Genomic DNA, 16,150 nt, shown 5'->3' on the forward strand with positions numbered 1-16,150 from the left:
AAAAATAAAACTGGACTAGACAGGGAAATGACCTGCCCCTCTTCCCTTCCGCACAGCCTTGGAGAGTGTTGTGAGGAAACTACTAGCAAATGCAGATGATATAGTGCACAATGGCAAAACTGAAATAGTGATTTGATAGTCACTTGTGGAGCTCACAGAAGAAGCACCCAAACTTGACCTAAAAGTAAATGATCATAAAACAAAACACATGACAGTTCCAAGATGATGAGATGAACATGATCACCAGTCACATCTAATAATTAGCAAACACACATTTGAATGCACTGAACTGTTCAAATTTCTGAGTGCAATGATAGACAAATAAAACCAGAAACAAAAGAGCAGTGAAAATGACACAGCAAAATTAAAATAGGGCCTACTACTTCACACAAAAACTTCTAGGGCTTACACTATGGACAAGATAAACAAAGGTAGCCATGTAATACAATGATCAGACCAGTCCTAACCTATGCAGCAGAAACATGCAGTTTAACTAAAATGATGAAGTTTATAGGAAAATCTTTGGTCTAACAATAATAAGCATAGTAAATTCCATCCAGTGGATGGATCATCTGAAGAGAATAAAAGAGTACAAATGGTTTCAAGAATATTCATGGGGAAGTCACATGGTAAGAGACCAAGAGGGAGAACCAAGTTTACTTGGGTAAATGAAATTAAAGCAATAAGCAACAAGTTGGGCATAACTAATTGGGGGGAAGCAGCACAAGACAGAATCATTTGGAGGCACCTTGTGAGGTTGGCATGGGAACTAGGCGAAGAAGAAGAAGAAGAAGAAGAAGAAGAAGAAGCCAAATTCCACTATGAAGCTGAAAGAGGATTTCCTTTGGTTATTGATTAAGCTGTATTTAGTATATGATGTGTAATTAAGCAGAGTTACAAAGCACAGAAAATGCGGAACCTATTTCCCACAAGGAGAAGGGGAGAAGGTCGTATTCCTTAATATTACTTAAGCACAAATCACAAATGTCCCTCTCTTGTGTCACCAGATAGCGATGGTAAGCAGGGTCCTGGATGTAGTTGCAGAATTATTCTTATTAACTGTCCCAGAAATGTGACCCCCCAGGTATTATTAGGAGACACCCTGATACTGTACATCTGCTGTGATGTGATCCACTCAGTTCTGGACACTTGCACAGTTCAAAAACTGTCAAATGGCTGTTAAGTGTCCAGTAAGACTTTCTGAACATCAGTCTCCCAAGATCTGCTCCATCTGATAGATGAATTCAGATGTGAAACCCAACTCGCACTTTTCTCCCATGACATACTGAAAGCTTTGGATCATGGCAACCTGGTAGATGCAGTATTTCTTGGTTTCTGAAAAGCATTTGATTCAGTACTGCATCTAGGCTTATTGTCAAAGTACAATCATATGGGGTATCATGTAAGGTTTGTGACTGGATTGAGAACATTTTGGTAGGGAGGAGACAGCATGTTATCTTGGATGGAGAGTCGTCATCAGATGCAGGAGTAACTTCAGGCTCACCCCAAGGAAGTGTGTTGGGACCCTTGCTGTACATGTTGTATATTAATGATCTTGCAGACAATATTGATAATGAAGTACTATCTGACAAAATAAATATCCAGTCAGATCTTGATAAGATTTCAACATGGTGCAGAGACTGGCAACTTGCTCTAAATGTTCAGAAATGTAAAATTTTGCACTTCACAAAACAAAACAAAAAAAAGTCGCATCCTATAACTATAATATCAATGAGTCTCCGTTGGAATCAGCCAACTCAAACAAATATCTGGGTGTAACACTTTGTAGAGATATGAAGTGGAATGATAACACAGGTTCAAAAAATACAGGCAAAGTGAAAACCAGTCCACAAAAGAGATTGGTTACTAATCAGTCGTGCAACCTATACCACAATATTGCTCAAGTGTGTGAGACTCGTACCAGATAGGACTAACAGGGGATACTGAATGTAGACTAACAGGGGATACTGAACGTATACAGAGATGGGCAGCACAAATGGTGACAGATTTGTTTAATTGATGGAAGAGTGTCACAGAGATACTGCAGGAACTTAGCTGGCAGACTCTTGAAGATGGATGTAAACTTCCCTGAGAAAGTATACTAATAAAATTTCAAGAACCGGCTTCAAATGATTACTCTAGGGGTATACCACAACCCCGTATGTATCGCTCAAACAGGAATTGTGAGGATGAGATTAGAATAATTATTGCATGCACAGAGGCATTCAAACAATTATTCTTCCCATTTACCAAAAGTGACTGGAGCAGGAAGGAACCCTAATAACTGGTACAATGGTATGTACGCTCTGCCATGCACCTTATGGTGGTTTGCTGAGTGTATCCGAAGATGGGGAAATAGTCATTTGCACATAAGCCATTAAAGGTTTCCTACCAGGCAAGGTCTGGAAGAACATGCAAAACTAAATGAGATATCTACAGCTGATATGACGATGTTGTCGTGAAATGGGTAACAAGACGCACATACCCTTAATTACTTGATCCCAAAGGGAGGCAGTGGTAGAGCCCCAGTCTATCAGTCCTACATTTGTTTAAATATTCAAAAAGCAAAAATGGATGGAGTATTTCAGCAATAAATCATTTGAGGGTATAACTGACAATTGCACACATCCTCAATTAATATCATCATTGTTTCACCAAGTCACCAGTAAAGATATTTTTTCTGTGGAGGCTAGACACTCCAAGTACAGGAGTTTCAGTATTTGTAAAATGTCTCTCTTGAAGACACAGAGAAAGAGATCCTTCTTGTATGATAAGTCTCAATTCCAACATTCAGAAAAATGCACTGCTCCATAGGGGAAGTCAGTGATTTTTTCAACACACACACACACACACACACACACACACACACACACAGCACACCTCAGAGGCTTGAAGGCATGTAATAATGACCGTTTGTGTGTGTGTTTGTGCGCGTTTGTTTTTCAATTTCATTAAGGACTTTGCCTGACAGCTTATAACATTTAGAAGTTTATTTTTAACCCTTCATGTACAAGTGTTTTCTGCCTGAAAAAATACCATTTCAAAGCAACAGTTGGCACGAAGATTGCGCTACTTTATTGTAGGAGATTGTAACATGCGTCTTTGTTTAAATAAAATAATGGCAGAGCTTTGACAGTGCAAGGATGTATATATACAGTCACTGTATCATAAATTTTCTTTTGTACTATTACTTTTACAGATGGTTTCGAAATGAAAACACTAGGACAATATGTAGTTTTCAAACAAAATATATCGAATTTTAGGTACATTTTTGCTTGTTATCTAGAACCATAACTTGTTTTAGGCATTACGAGTTCATCTGTGTTTAGAGATGTGGAACTGTATCTAGGAAAAATGTGAATTTGCTTTCAAGTATATCACAACATGATGCGGTAGTTGTAAACTATATGCCCTAGGGGTTTGAAAGTGAAACCATCTCCTTAAAACAATTGATTGTTTACTCTTTGCCAATTTATTCTCATATTTGTTGCTTACTAAGATAATACAGGTTAATTTTGTGAAAAATTTTAAAATTATGTTTCAAAGTGAAACAATGTTCTTAAAATTACTTTTTGCCAGTTTCTTCTTATATTCATTGCTTACTATGCTAATGAAGTTTACTACAGTGAAAAATTTTAAAATTATACACTGAAGAGCCAAAGAAACTGGCACACCCGCATAATATCGTGTAGGGCCCGTGTGAGCATGCGGAAGTGCCACAGCATGATGTGGCATGGACTCGACTAATGTCTGAAGTAGTGCTGGAGGGAATTGACACCATGAATCCTGCAGGGCAGTCCATAAATCTGTAAGAGTACAAGTTTGGTGGAGATGTCTTCTGAACAGCATGTTGCAAGGCAGCTGTGTTCAATAATGTTCATGGCTGGGGTGTTCGGTGGCCAGCAGAAGTGTTTAAACTCGGAACAGTGTTCCTGGAGCCACTCGTAGCAATTCAGGATGTGTGGGGAGTCGCATTGTCCTGCTGGAATTGCCCAAGTCTGTTGGAATGCACAATGGACATGAACGGACGCAGGTGATCAGACAAGATGCTTACATACATGTCACCTGTCAGAGTCATATCTAGACATATCAGAAGCCCATATCATTCCAACTACACACGCCCACACCATTACAGAGCCAGCTTGAACAGTTCCCTGCTGACATGAAGGGTTCATGGATTCACGAGGTTGTCTCCATACCCGTACATGAGCACCTGCTCGATACAATTTGAAACGAGACTTGTATGACCAGGCAAAATATTTCCAGTCATCAACAGTCCAATGTCAGTGTTCATGGGCTCAGACGAGGTGTAAAGTTTTGTGCTGTACAGTCATCAAGGGTACACGAGTGAGCCTTCAGCTCCGAAAGCCCATATCGATGATGTTTCATTGAATGGTTCACAGGCTGACAATTGCTGATGGCCCAGCATTGAAATCTGTAGCAATTTGTGGAAGGGTTGTACTTCTGTCACGCTGAACAAATCTCTTCAGTCGTCATTGGTCCTGTTCTTGCAGGATCTTTTTCAGGCCACAGTGATGTTGTAGATTTGATGTTTTACTGGATTCCTGATATTCATGGTACACTCATGAAATGATACATGAAAATCCCTACTTTCTCGCTACCTCGGAGGGGCTATGTCTCGTGCGCCGATTGTAACACCACGTTCAATCTCACTTAAATCTTGATAACCTGCCATTGTAGTGCAGTAACCGATCTAACAAATGTGCCAGACACTTGTTGTCTTATATATGCTTTGCAAACTATAGTACCATCTTCTGCCTGTTTACATATCTCTGTATTTGAATCTGCATGCCTATACCAGTTTCTCTGGCACTTCTGTGTATTTGTTTTTGTACTGTTGGGAATCAAAAGGGTTAAATGGGCTTGTCTGCTCCTCAATGCTTCCTTCTAAGTGTTAAGAGGCAATCTATCCTAATTCAAACTACTGGTAGGCTCCTTTGCCAAGGAAGTGTGTGAGGTAGCAAAGACTAAAAGTTGCACCACCTTAATTCTTTCTTGGCTTCTGCGTAGATCAGTTTTTTTCACTTTTGTTATCCGAAATTTTTTTTTCCCTCCGCAGTGAATACGGAATTCTTGTCTCCGCACACGGTGGCTCCCATAACAGTCGATGCACACTGCTAGAGATGGGCTGTTTGTGCCAGATTCATGGTCTGCCTTTCCACATTTTCAAACGCTGTTTCTCCTTTATAAATAATTATCATATGGTCAAAACAATTGCACTTGCTACACCTCAAGAAGTTACACGGCCTAACTCAAAGGAGAAGGGAAGGTTGCAATTAGATTCTTGGGTAGCTACAGTGTTCCATGTCACAGCAAAAGTGATCCTCTTCTTTAGCTCTCCTATTATTTCTTCATGTTGTTTGTATCAAGTTGACTGCTCCTCTGATGCCCATTCTTGATTAATTTCCAACATATCTATTTCCATTATACAATAGCACCTAGCTGTAACATTGCTTGGGGGAGTTGTGCATCTCAGTTACTAAGTTAAAGTCATCCAGTTTTTTGGAGTTTCTTAATTTTTCCACCTGCTTCAATCAGCTAGTTTCAACTACTATGACATCATTTTTGTTTGTTTTGTTTTACAGATTTTAAGGTACCAAGACAAACAATGTGTTACTAAATATCGATGGTCAACCAACTCTAGTGGCAGATGCTCCACAAGAAGTGTTCTACATAATTGTATGGTTTATTGTTGAAGTTTCAAGAGCGTAATTCCTAGAAGAGTCAACAAAAATATTGCTCGCTCCTATGTATATCTCACAAAAGGACCATGAAGTTAAAATTGGAGAGATTCGAACTCACATGGAGGCTTACCAGAAATTGCTCTTCCCATGAACTATTCATGACTGGAAAAGGAAAGAGGGGAAGTGACATTCATACACAAACAGACATCTGCTAAACACCACAGGGTGGTTTGTAGAGTACAGATGTAAATTTAAAGAGGAGGGCACTTGTTAAAACATCCCCTCTATCCTATTAATAATAAGAATGACATTTTGGCTAATCCCTTGAAGTTTTTTGAGCCCATCATGCCTAGCCTCCTCCTGCCATTTTTCCTGTGGGTCATTTATAGTAGTCTCAGTCCACCCAAGCTGATGGGAATGTTTATGATTGTTGAAGGATTCAATGACGTTTCAAGAATAGCTAGGAAAGTAATGGTCCACCTAGCCAGAGCCCTGCTTGCCAGGGTATGTTTTATGCTACTGGTGTGTAGAATGTACCTACAGGCTGACTGCTAACAACTGTTTTGCTTCAAAATGAGATTTTCACTCTGCAGTGGCAGAAGTAAAGCTGTGAGGACGGGGCGTGAGTCGTGCTTGGGTAGCTCAGTTGGTAGAGCACTTGCCTGCGGAAGGCAAAGGTCCCCGAGTTCGAGTCGCGGTCCGACACGCAGTTTTAATCTGCCAGGAAGTTTCAACAGTTTTGCTTGATAGGGATCCAACCAAATCGCACCCAGCACACCTCAAAGTTCATTCTTATTAAAATGTAATAAGAGATTTGTACCATTACCATGATCTGGGTAATTAAGCCAATGTCCCAAAGCCAGTCAGCATCACAGTGAGTGAAGCATATATAGGGCCTATGATTGCAGAGACCTAGTGGTTTCCACTAGAACACAGCACAGTAAACCATGTTTCATGTGGCTGCATTGTCCTGGTTAACAACATTATACTGGCACTGTAGCTCGACTGGGCCAGTATAATGTAGCTGGGTGGGACAATGTAGGCAAGCTGGTGTATTCTTATTTTGTACTAATTAGCTCTGAAGCTGAATATCATCTGAAAGCATAAGAATATTTTTCATTTAGTTTATGTCCCTATTGACAACTCAGTGCCTCAACTATATGGAGAGTTGTTACTGTCACTCGTAATCATTATAGATAGAAATATTAATCATATCTGAACCAATGAAAAGAAGAGCAAGTGTGTATCTGTAGTGGTGTATCTACTAGTAACTTCTTTCTTAATTTCTTTCCTTCCCATCCTGTCTAGTAAGTCCCCTCTGACTTCAGAGTGACTTTTGGAACCCCTCCCCATTTCCTAAATCTCAGCAGTCCTCTTCCTTCACCCCTCTTCCTTCCCCTTCAACCCCTCAGCCAGAAGAAGGATCCGCTGGCTGGGTAGGCTGTTTATCTATCCAATTACATTACATTTTTCAAAAACGGATTATTTTCAGAGATATAATTCTTGACATTCATACGACTCAACTTTGAAATACATAAATATTCAATAATTACATAAAATATTTCTAAAGCTGCATTGTCATATTGCAATTACATTTGTACACAAATGATCAATTATGTACAATAAACGTGTATAGAAACTCTTTATATTTAAAGAGAAAAGCTCTTGTTTGAGACTTCATTAATAGATGATGGTGCAATGCACAAGATAAAATCCAGGACTGAAAAATTAATATGTGCTACACTGACATGATACTACACGCACCTCAAATTTTCTAGGACAAAACATGCTGTAGGACAATATAAGTTATTACTCATTGCCTGATTTCTGTAATATAATACAAAACAGTTTACCTTCTAAAGCCACATTTCAGAAGAGGTTGCATGCACATCATTAGGCACGCAGAATTGGATACAGGCCTACAGTCTACAGTATGTGGAGCAAGGGGTGTAGGACCTCCGCCACTGATTAGGACAAGCTGGATCACTTGCTGAGGACGGCATCGACTAATTGCAACAGCTAAGCTGCATCTGTAAATGTTATTTCCAGTTAAATGGTAGCTGATGATAAAGAAATAAATGACCAAATACTATCAAGTAATATTCAATATAACTATATGTTATCAACTTGCATTTAAATCAACAAAATATCTCTGGAAAATTTAGAGAGATCTGAAAAGATAGACTTCCTGTGCCTGTCTTGGCTCCACATAATCACAGGTTTAGATCCTTATTTGGATCCTAAAATTTGATTTCAATAATTAACTTTCCAACATGGGTGGGTAACGACAGTAGGAACTTAACTGATAAGGTTTTCTTTGTTGAAGCTCAAAGCAATAAAATAACTGTTTACCCAACAACTAATGCTCTCTCTGTTCATGATGCGCAGTAAGTTAGGATAAATAATACCATGCCTTATAGTGTAAACACTCCTCAGTGGAAATCAGAATAATTAATGACTCCATGACAAATGTATTTAAGAACAGTTTACAGGAGATGACCTGGGACGATATATGTAATTAACCAAATGCTTACGTAACATTTAATCTATATCATGATAAATCATTATTTGGAAATAGCTTTCAACATAAACTAATCAGAAAGGACACTAAACAGCCATGTAAAAAAACAAGGGTCACTAGAGGGATTAAACTATATTGCGAAACGAAAAGGGAGATGTGTCTTTGCCAAGAACAAGTAGGGATCCTGAAGTAGGTGCACACTAAAGAAACTACTCAAAATTACTATGAAAGGTTACTAGATAATCAAGGAACATGTACATAATGTCAGAAATCAGTAACTCTGACAGCAGACTTAAGGCTACTGGAACATAGTGAAACAAGACAACCAGCTCCAGGGCAAGATAACATCACTATTGAACTGAAAGGAAGTTTTATAAATGATGAGTCACAGGTAGCAAATTATTAATAATCATTTCTTAAATAGAGAAGAAAGCATAGGGACAAACAGTTCAAGAAAAAAAATCACAGCACTATGTTGGAAAAGTAACTCTCATAAAATTCAATCATATGAATGTATCACCCACTTCCCCTTCTGAAATTCTGAAAATTATACAGTCTCTCAAAAATAAAGGTTCATCTGGCTTTTATAATGTTTATAATAGAGTAATATATCTAAAAACAAAGGTTATGTGACTTACCAAACAAAAGCGCTGGCAGGTCGATAGACACACAAAATTCAAGCTTTCACAACCGACGGTTGCTTCATCAGGAAAGAGGGAAGGAGAGGGAAAGACGAAAGGATGTGGGTTTTAAAAGGGAGGGTAAGGACGCATTCAAATCCCGGGAGCGGAAAGACTTACCTTTGGGGGGAAAAAAGGACAGGTATACAATCGCGCACGCGCGCGCACACATATTCACCCGCACATACACCACTAGATCGCGTGTTCATTTGAGTGTGTGTGTGTGTGTGTGTGTGTGTGTGTGTGTGTGTGTGTGTACACCTGTCCCCCTAAGGTAAGTCTTTCCACTCCCGGGATTGGAATGCCTCCTTACCCTCCCCCTTAAAACCCACATCCTTTCGTCTTTCCCTCTCCTTCCCTTTTTCCTGATGAAGCAACCGTTAGTTGCGAAAGCTTGAATTTTGTGTGTATGTTTGTGTGTCTATCGACCTGCCAGCGCTTTTGTTTGTTAAGTCACATCGTCTTTGTTTTTAGATATATTTTTCCCACGTGGAATGTTTCCCTCTATGATATTCTTATAATAGAGTAATACAGATTTGTTCCCCTATAATAAGCCCTGTCTTATCCAAATTATGTACTGCATCATTAACTCAAGGCATTTTACCAAAGAGACTGAAATATGCCACTGTTAAACCCCTCTTTAAGAAAGATGATAAGAGAGATGTTGACAGCTACTGATCTAAGTCACTGCTGACATTTTCCAAAATTTTTGAGAAGTATTTCCAACAATAATATACTCAGCAAATCACAGTTTGGGTTGCAGAAGAATTCTTCTACTGAGAATGCCACTTACAAGTTCACTCACCAGATTTTACAAGCATTAAATAATAAAATAGTGTCGGTTGGTATTTTCTGTGACCTATCTAAGGCATTTGACTGTGTGAATTACAGTATTCTCCTACATAAATTTAAGTTTTATGGGATTGATGGTATAGCCAACAGATGGATAATGCCATATCTAACTACAAGAATGCAGAAAGTTGGACTCAGTAACAATACAGTTGGGGGGACATAATTATGACTGGGGAGAAATCACATATGGGGTTCCCCAAAGCTGAGTCTTAGGTCCACTGTTGCTCCTTATATATGCAAACAATCATCTGTCTAATATACAGCAATCAAAATTAATTCTTTTTGTAGATTGCAGTCAATCCAAGCTTACATACAGAAACAGAAATAATGGTAAAGAAAGTTCTTGAAAGTATCATGGACTAGTTTTCTGCTAATGGTCTCACCATCACTTTTAAAAAGGCACACCAATGAAAAGTGTAACACATAGTGAAGAAACAATAAATAGGGAAATAACTTCCAAATCCTTAAGTGTCCTTATTGATGAGAATTTAAATTGGAAAACCTACATTTTGGAACTCCTGATGACTTAAGTCTGCCACATTTGCACTTAGAATCACTGCAATTCTTAGAGAGAGGCAAATCAGTACATTGACATATTTTTCTTCAATAATGGTATATGGAATAATGTTCTGGGATAGCTCATCTTTAAGAGAGAAAATTCCTCACGGCACAATTGGATGCTGTAAGAATAATGTGGTGCTCACCCATGGTCATCTTGTAGACATCGATTTAAGAAGGTTGAGCATTCTGACTATTGCTTCACAGTATAGTTATTCCCTCATGAAGTTTCGTTGTAAGTGGTATAAATTACCAACTCAAGAAATGTTCAGAAATTCACCATATGTACAAACTAATTAACAATGTGAATGTAAAATGACTTGTTCTACATCATTACCTCTATTGTGCAAAGTGATCCACGGAACATGTAACTAACTAATTAACTAACCAACCCTGACAGTGGAGTAGCAAGAGACTTCCTGGAACTCTAGGTCCTGCTGGAAGCCTATGCTAACACTGGCAGGATTAACAAAGTGAAGAATCATCTGAAGGCAGCAATAATCCAAGGCATACCATATGGACAACAGAGAACCAGAGGGAAAAAATTAGCATCAAAAGATGCTGCTATGGCTACATTCCTTACTGCTAAGCTCTCTACAGGATAGGAAAATAGCACACAAGTTGTGCAAATCAAATCATGACAATTTTGGTTAAAGCCAGACATGATGAAGACATCAAGAACTGTGCAAGAGACCATCACTGAGACACTTAACACTGTAAATAAAGAAAGAATTAATAATGCGAATATAATGGAACATGTTCTGATTGTAGCTGTGGCTTTGCAAGACAATGACGAAAAGCTAAACAAAATGTGCTTGTAATTCAGTCCAGAAAGTGTGAACTTCTGTAAGACAGAATCAGACATGATAATGAGTGAAACACCGTCAATATGAATGGAGAAGATCTATTGAAACTGAATTACAATTAATAACATTTTCAAGATGTGTCAAGGGAAGAGTTGCTCTCAGAATTACAGCCGTGCTTCAAAATGAGACACACAGAAATAAGAACTGTGAATCATGTGATGTATGTGTTGGTCAAGTTGAGAGACAAATCGACAAGATGGCATTCAAGATATTACAGTATGAAGGATAATAACATTACATCAATTAAGGGCCATATTGTGGTGTGGTGTCTGAAGTGTAACAATCTGGGTTTTGAAGCCCAATGTTGCCCTACTCCGAAAGCTGTCTGTTTACATTGTGGGGATCGCAATCATGAAAACTAAAACTGTGACAATGTCACAACCTGCAAATTGCTTCCCTTGTATGAAGAGGGGCAAAAAGTTCTTATCCTCAAACAAAGTGTGTAGCACCTGCAAGATATCAAAACAAAGACTTATTCAAAGAACTGATTATTGCCCACCTAATGTCTCTATGAACAAATAATAAATCACCTAGTAAAACATTGCGAGGCTGAAAAATAGAGGAGGCATTTTTTCAGTCAGCAAGAAAAGTGTGGGAACAATTTAGCAGCATTCTGATAGGGGTGAACATATAACCTCTCATGTTGATATTACAACCGTCAGAACATCTGACAATATTGCTACGGCACATTAAAACATACGTGTCTAGAGCAACCTGCCACCCTGACCATGGCATTTGAGGCACTCCATGAAATTAGGACACTTAACTGGGGAAACAGTCATGTTTCCAGAGGTTGGGTTAGTGGAATGAGAATACCACTGCAGTCCGTTAATCTGCCAAATACACTTGGTTGACTGTACACCTTTGTACATAAGGTCATTCACCTAAAGGGTGATGTATTTGGCACCGATGAGATATCAAACAAACAGTGCAGTCATATAGCCACAGGAACATGATTAAAAACTCGTGGCTTTACAAGAGGCAGGTTATGTGTAGATAACATCTTTGCCCTAAAGCAGATCGGGGTGAAGAGACTGGAAAGGAATCTAAGCAGTCTTTGTTGATCCTGAGAAAGCAAATGACAGTCTTTTTAAAGCTATCATTCGAATGTCGCAGTAGGAAACCAGTGTATGTACACACTTTTCTATGGTGGTCATTAAGTTGTTGCAGCAAACGAAGAGGATATAGCTTATATGCTTAGTGGGGTTTGAAAATTAATTTTGATAAGTTGGAATATCTATGTTGTGCAGAGGAGGGAAATAACTTGGATGTTGGCAGACATCATACTGAAATGAGTAAAGAGTTAAGTACATGAGTTGTATCCTACCATGTGATGGAAGATGTGACAAAGACATCCAACAATAGATCAGGAAGGGAAGGAAGGCTATCCAAAAATTAAATCCTGTACTTTGGCCGTTAAAAATGAGTTTGTAGGTTAAAATGTGTTTATACAAATCTTTCATGGAACTAATAACAAGCTACAGGAGTGAGAGCTGGGAACCCACAAAAAGAAAGAGACTTAGAACTTTAGAAATAGACTACTTGGGAAGAGCATGTAGAATTTCCTGACTTGACTGCATAAGAAATGAGGAAATAATAGAAAGGACACAGACTCATTATAGTGTTATTGATAGAATAGAAGAAAGACAGCTAGGATGGTTAGTGCATGTCACAAGAATAGAAGAAGACAGATGGCCCAAGAGAGTACTTCCATGGCAACCTCCTGGAAGAAGAAGAGGAAGACCATGGAAAGGATAGCTTACAGATATCCATGAAGCGATGGAGAGAAGAGGAACAGAAGAGGAGGAACAATGGCAACAAAGCATTTGGTGACAGAGATGCTGTGGCAGCTGTAGGTCCCCTGCAACAAGAAGGCACACCACAGTCGCACTGAGTACCACTGCTGAAGACGTGTATCTGATAAACACATACTGTTTGTATAGCAATCTTACAAATGTATATCTTCAGGAACTTAGCTTTGTAAATAGACTCTTTAACAGCCTCACTTCTTGTTATTACAGCTGACGTAAATGTAAAGTCCCACATTCAGTATAGTGGTGTACACAACAAGGAGATGACATTTCGTTAAGACCAACAAGATGACATTTCCTTACAAAATTTTAGCTATTAATTCACCAACTTCCAGGGGAAGAGGAAGTATGAGCTCAAATAAAGTTGTTACACTTTGTCTCAAAAAAAGGATCTCTTCCTAATGGGTGGACAGCCAGTGCTCTCTCAAGATTACTGGAAAGTTACTTTGATGAAATAAAGTCCAAAAAACTAGTGCATTCAATATTGCAATAAGTTGATATGGCAGTATTGTTCAGGAGAAAGCCTGATGGGGGCTTTGTTGACATCATTAGCAGAGCTTGGTGAAATGATTCAGGTATAACATAGGGCAAGAAAATTTTATAACAGGAATTCATGAAAGAGAAAATTTTTTGTTATAATACAAACTAACTTTGAAACAAAACTTTAGACAAAAATTGATATTTGTAAGGGTGGAGAAGTTGGGCAAAAATCATCTGGGATCAATTGCTGGGAGCTGTGGCCGCCGCTTATATGGAGATTGTAGAGGGCGCCACCACACGTCACGTGGTGTCGATATGTAGCTACATATCGACGCCACGTGACATGCGGTGGCACCCTCTACGATCTCCTTATAAGCGGCGGCCCCAGCTCCTAGCAGCCAGTTGTCGACTCACCTTGGAAGATGTTCTCTGTAGTTGAGAACGAAATGTCAGGGAGAAGTAGTTCTACAGATCGACCACGGCAATTTAGCCCGGAAGTGTTTACTGATGAAGACGCCGGCTGTGGAAGCCTACATGGGATGATTCCCCAGTCCTTAGCTTGCAAATATGCAGATGGAGCCATGGAGAGAGAGAGAGAGAGAGAGAGAGAGAGAGAGAGAGAGAGAGAGAGAGAGAGAGAGAGAGAGAGAGAGGCTTAGTCTGCTACATAGTATGTCTGAAAGAACAGACACTGCTGATGATTCACAGCTGTATGTAATACTTTTGGAATTAATTTGCTGACTGAGAATATCTTGACATCAGCTGAATTACACACAGATCTACTACCCAAAAGTGACATGTGAAAGTTTAATACACAGCATCATTTACACACCATGAACTGCACTACAAATGTTTATTTGCCAAAACTGGTTTTCGGGTTTATAACTCCTCTTGAGTGGCATCTGATACAGAGGAACAAACAATTGTTAAGTACATCAATATCTAAAAAATGACTGCAATGTAAATAGTATCAGGATAGTACACAATAATACATTGCTAAATGGTAAGATACGAAGTAACAAAGTAAATTTCTTTAAAAAATTTCTCCAATGTGGAATAATTGTTTTATTGATATACAGAGATATCTGAGAAACAAAAATTGTCTTATACGTGTCAAGTTATCCATTCCATTGAAACAACAGGAAATCCACATTGGAATGTAACAATATTGTGAAAATGAGGGTTGCTACTCACAATATGCTGAGTTGCACACATGTGTGAGAGTTGCATTTGCATGAGTGTGTGTGTGTTTGTCATCTAATTTTGACAAAGGCCTTACTGGCCGAAAGTTATATTTGTGACAGTCTCTTTTTTTTCCATATCTGCGACTCAGCATCTCCGCTATAAAGTTATAAATATCTGTATATACAAATATATCTAAAAACAAAGATGATGAAGTACTGGTAGGTCGATAGACACAAACACAAACACAAACACACACACAAAATTCTAGCTTTCGCAACCAATGGTTTTACGGGAGAGGGTAAGGAGTCTTCCCAATCCCGGGAGGGGAAAGACTTACCTTAGGGGGAAAAAAGGACAGGAATACACTCACACGCGCGCACGCGCGCACGCACGCGCGCGCGCACACACACACACACACACACACACCATCCGCACATACACAGACACAAGCAGACATTTGTAAAGGCAATGAGTTCAAGCAGAGATGTCAGTCGAGGCGGAAGTACAGAGGCAAAGAAGTTGTTGAAAGACAGGTGAGGTTGTGAGCGGCGGCAACTTGAAATTAGCGGAGGAGTTCGGATAGGTTGGTGTTAGTGGGAAGTATGCAGATAACTCAGGACGGTGTAACACTGTGCCAAGATGTGCTGGCCGTGCACCAAGGCATGTTTAGCCACAGGGTGATCCTCATTACCAACAAACACTGTCTGCCTGTGTCCATTCATGCAAATGGACAGTTTGTTGCTGGTCATTCCCACATAGAAAGCTTCACAGTGTAGGCAGGTTGGTTGGTAAATCACGTGGGTGCTTTCACACGTGGCTCTGCCTTTGATCGTGTACACCATCCGGGTTACAGGACTGGGGTAGGTGGTGGTGGGAGGGTGCATGGGACAGGTTTTACACTGGGGGCGGTTAGAAGGGTAGGAGCCAGAGGGGTAGGGAAGGTGGTTTGGGGATTTCATAGGAAGTGCTCCATCGCAGCGAGGCCCTGGAAGTGCGGAATATTTGTGTATCAGGAAGTGGCATCAATGGTAACAAGGATGGTTTCAGGGGTAACAGGTTGGGTAAGGATTCCAGGCGTTCGAGAAAGTGGTTGGTGTCCTTGATGAAGGATGGAAGACTGCATGTAATGGGTTGAAGGTGTTGATCTACATAGGCAGAGATACGTTCTGTGGGTGCTTGGCAACCAGCTACAATGGGGCAGCCGGGGATAATTGGGTTTGTGAATTTTAGGAAGAAGGTAGGGGTACAGAGTGTCGGTGGGGTGTCTGTGTATGTGCGGATGGATATGGGTGTGTGTGCGAGTGCACACCTGTTCTTTTTATCCCCCTCAGGTAAGTCTTTCCGCTCCCGGGATTTGAATGACTCCTTACCCTCTCCCTTAAAACCCACAACCTTTCGTCTTTCCCTCTCCTTCCCTCTTTCCTGAAGAAGCAACCGTTGGTTGCGAAAGCTAGAATTTTGTGTGTATGTTTGTGTTTGTGTGTCTATCGAC

At 39.7% G+C, this 16,150-nt stretch overlaps 1 protein-coding gene across 4 annotated transcripts in view; it reads right to left on the minus strand.

The window, feature by feature from the left end:
- Positions 1-16,150, minus strand: part of LOC126272015 (uncharacterized) — a 103,323-nt gene that overhangs the window by 20,606 nt on the left and 66,567 nt on the right. For all 4 annotated transcript variants that reach the window (XM_049974508.1, XM_049974507.1, XM_049974509.1 and 1 more), the window contains exon 4: positions 7,559-7,735. In XM_049974508.1, the coding sequence (XP_049830465.1) occupies positions 7,559-7,735 (177 nt within the window). The remainder of the gene's footprint in view (positions 1-7,558; positions 7,736-16,150) is intronic.

This window comes from Schistocerca gregaria, chromosome 5, assembly GCF_023897955.1.
Source record: "Schistocerca gregaria isolate iqSchGreg1 chromosome 5, iqSchGreg1.2, whole genome shotgun sequence".
Classification (NCBI taxonomy): domain Eukaryota; kingdom Metazoa; phylum Arthropoda; class Insecta; order Orthoptera; family Acrididae; genus Schistocerca; species Schistocerca gregaria.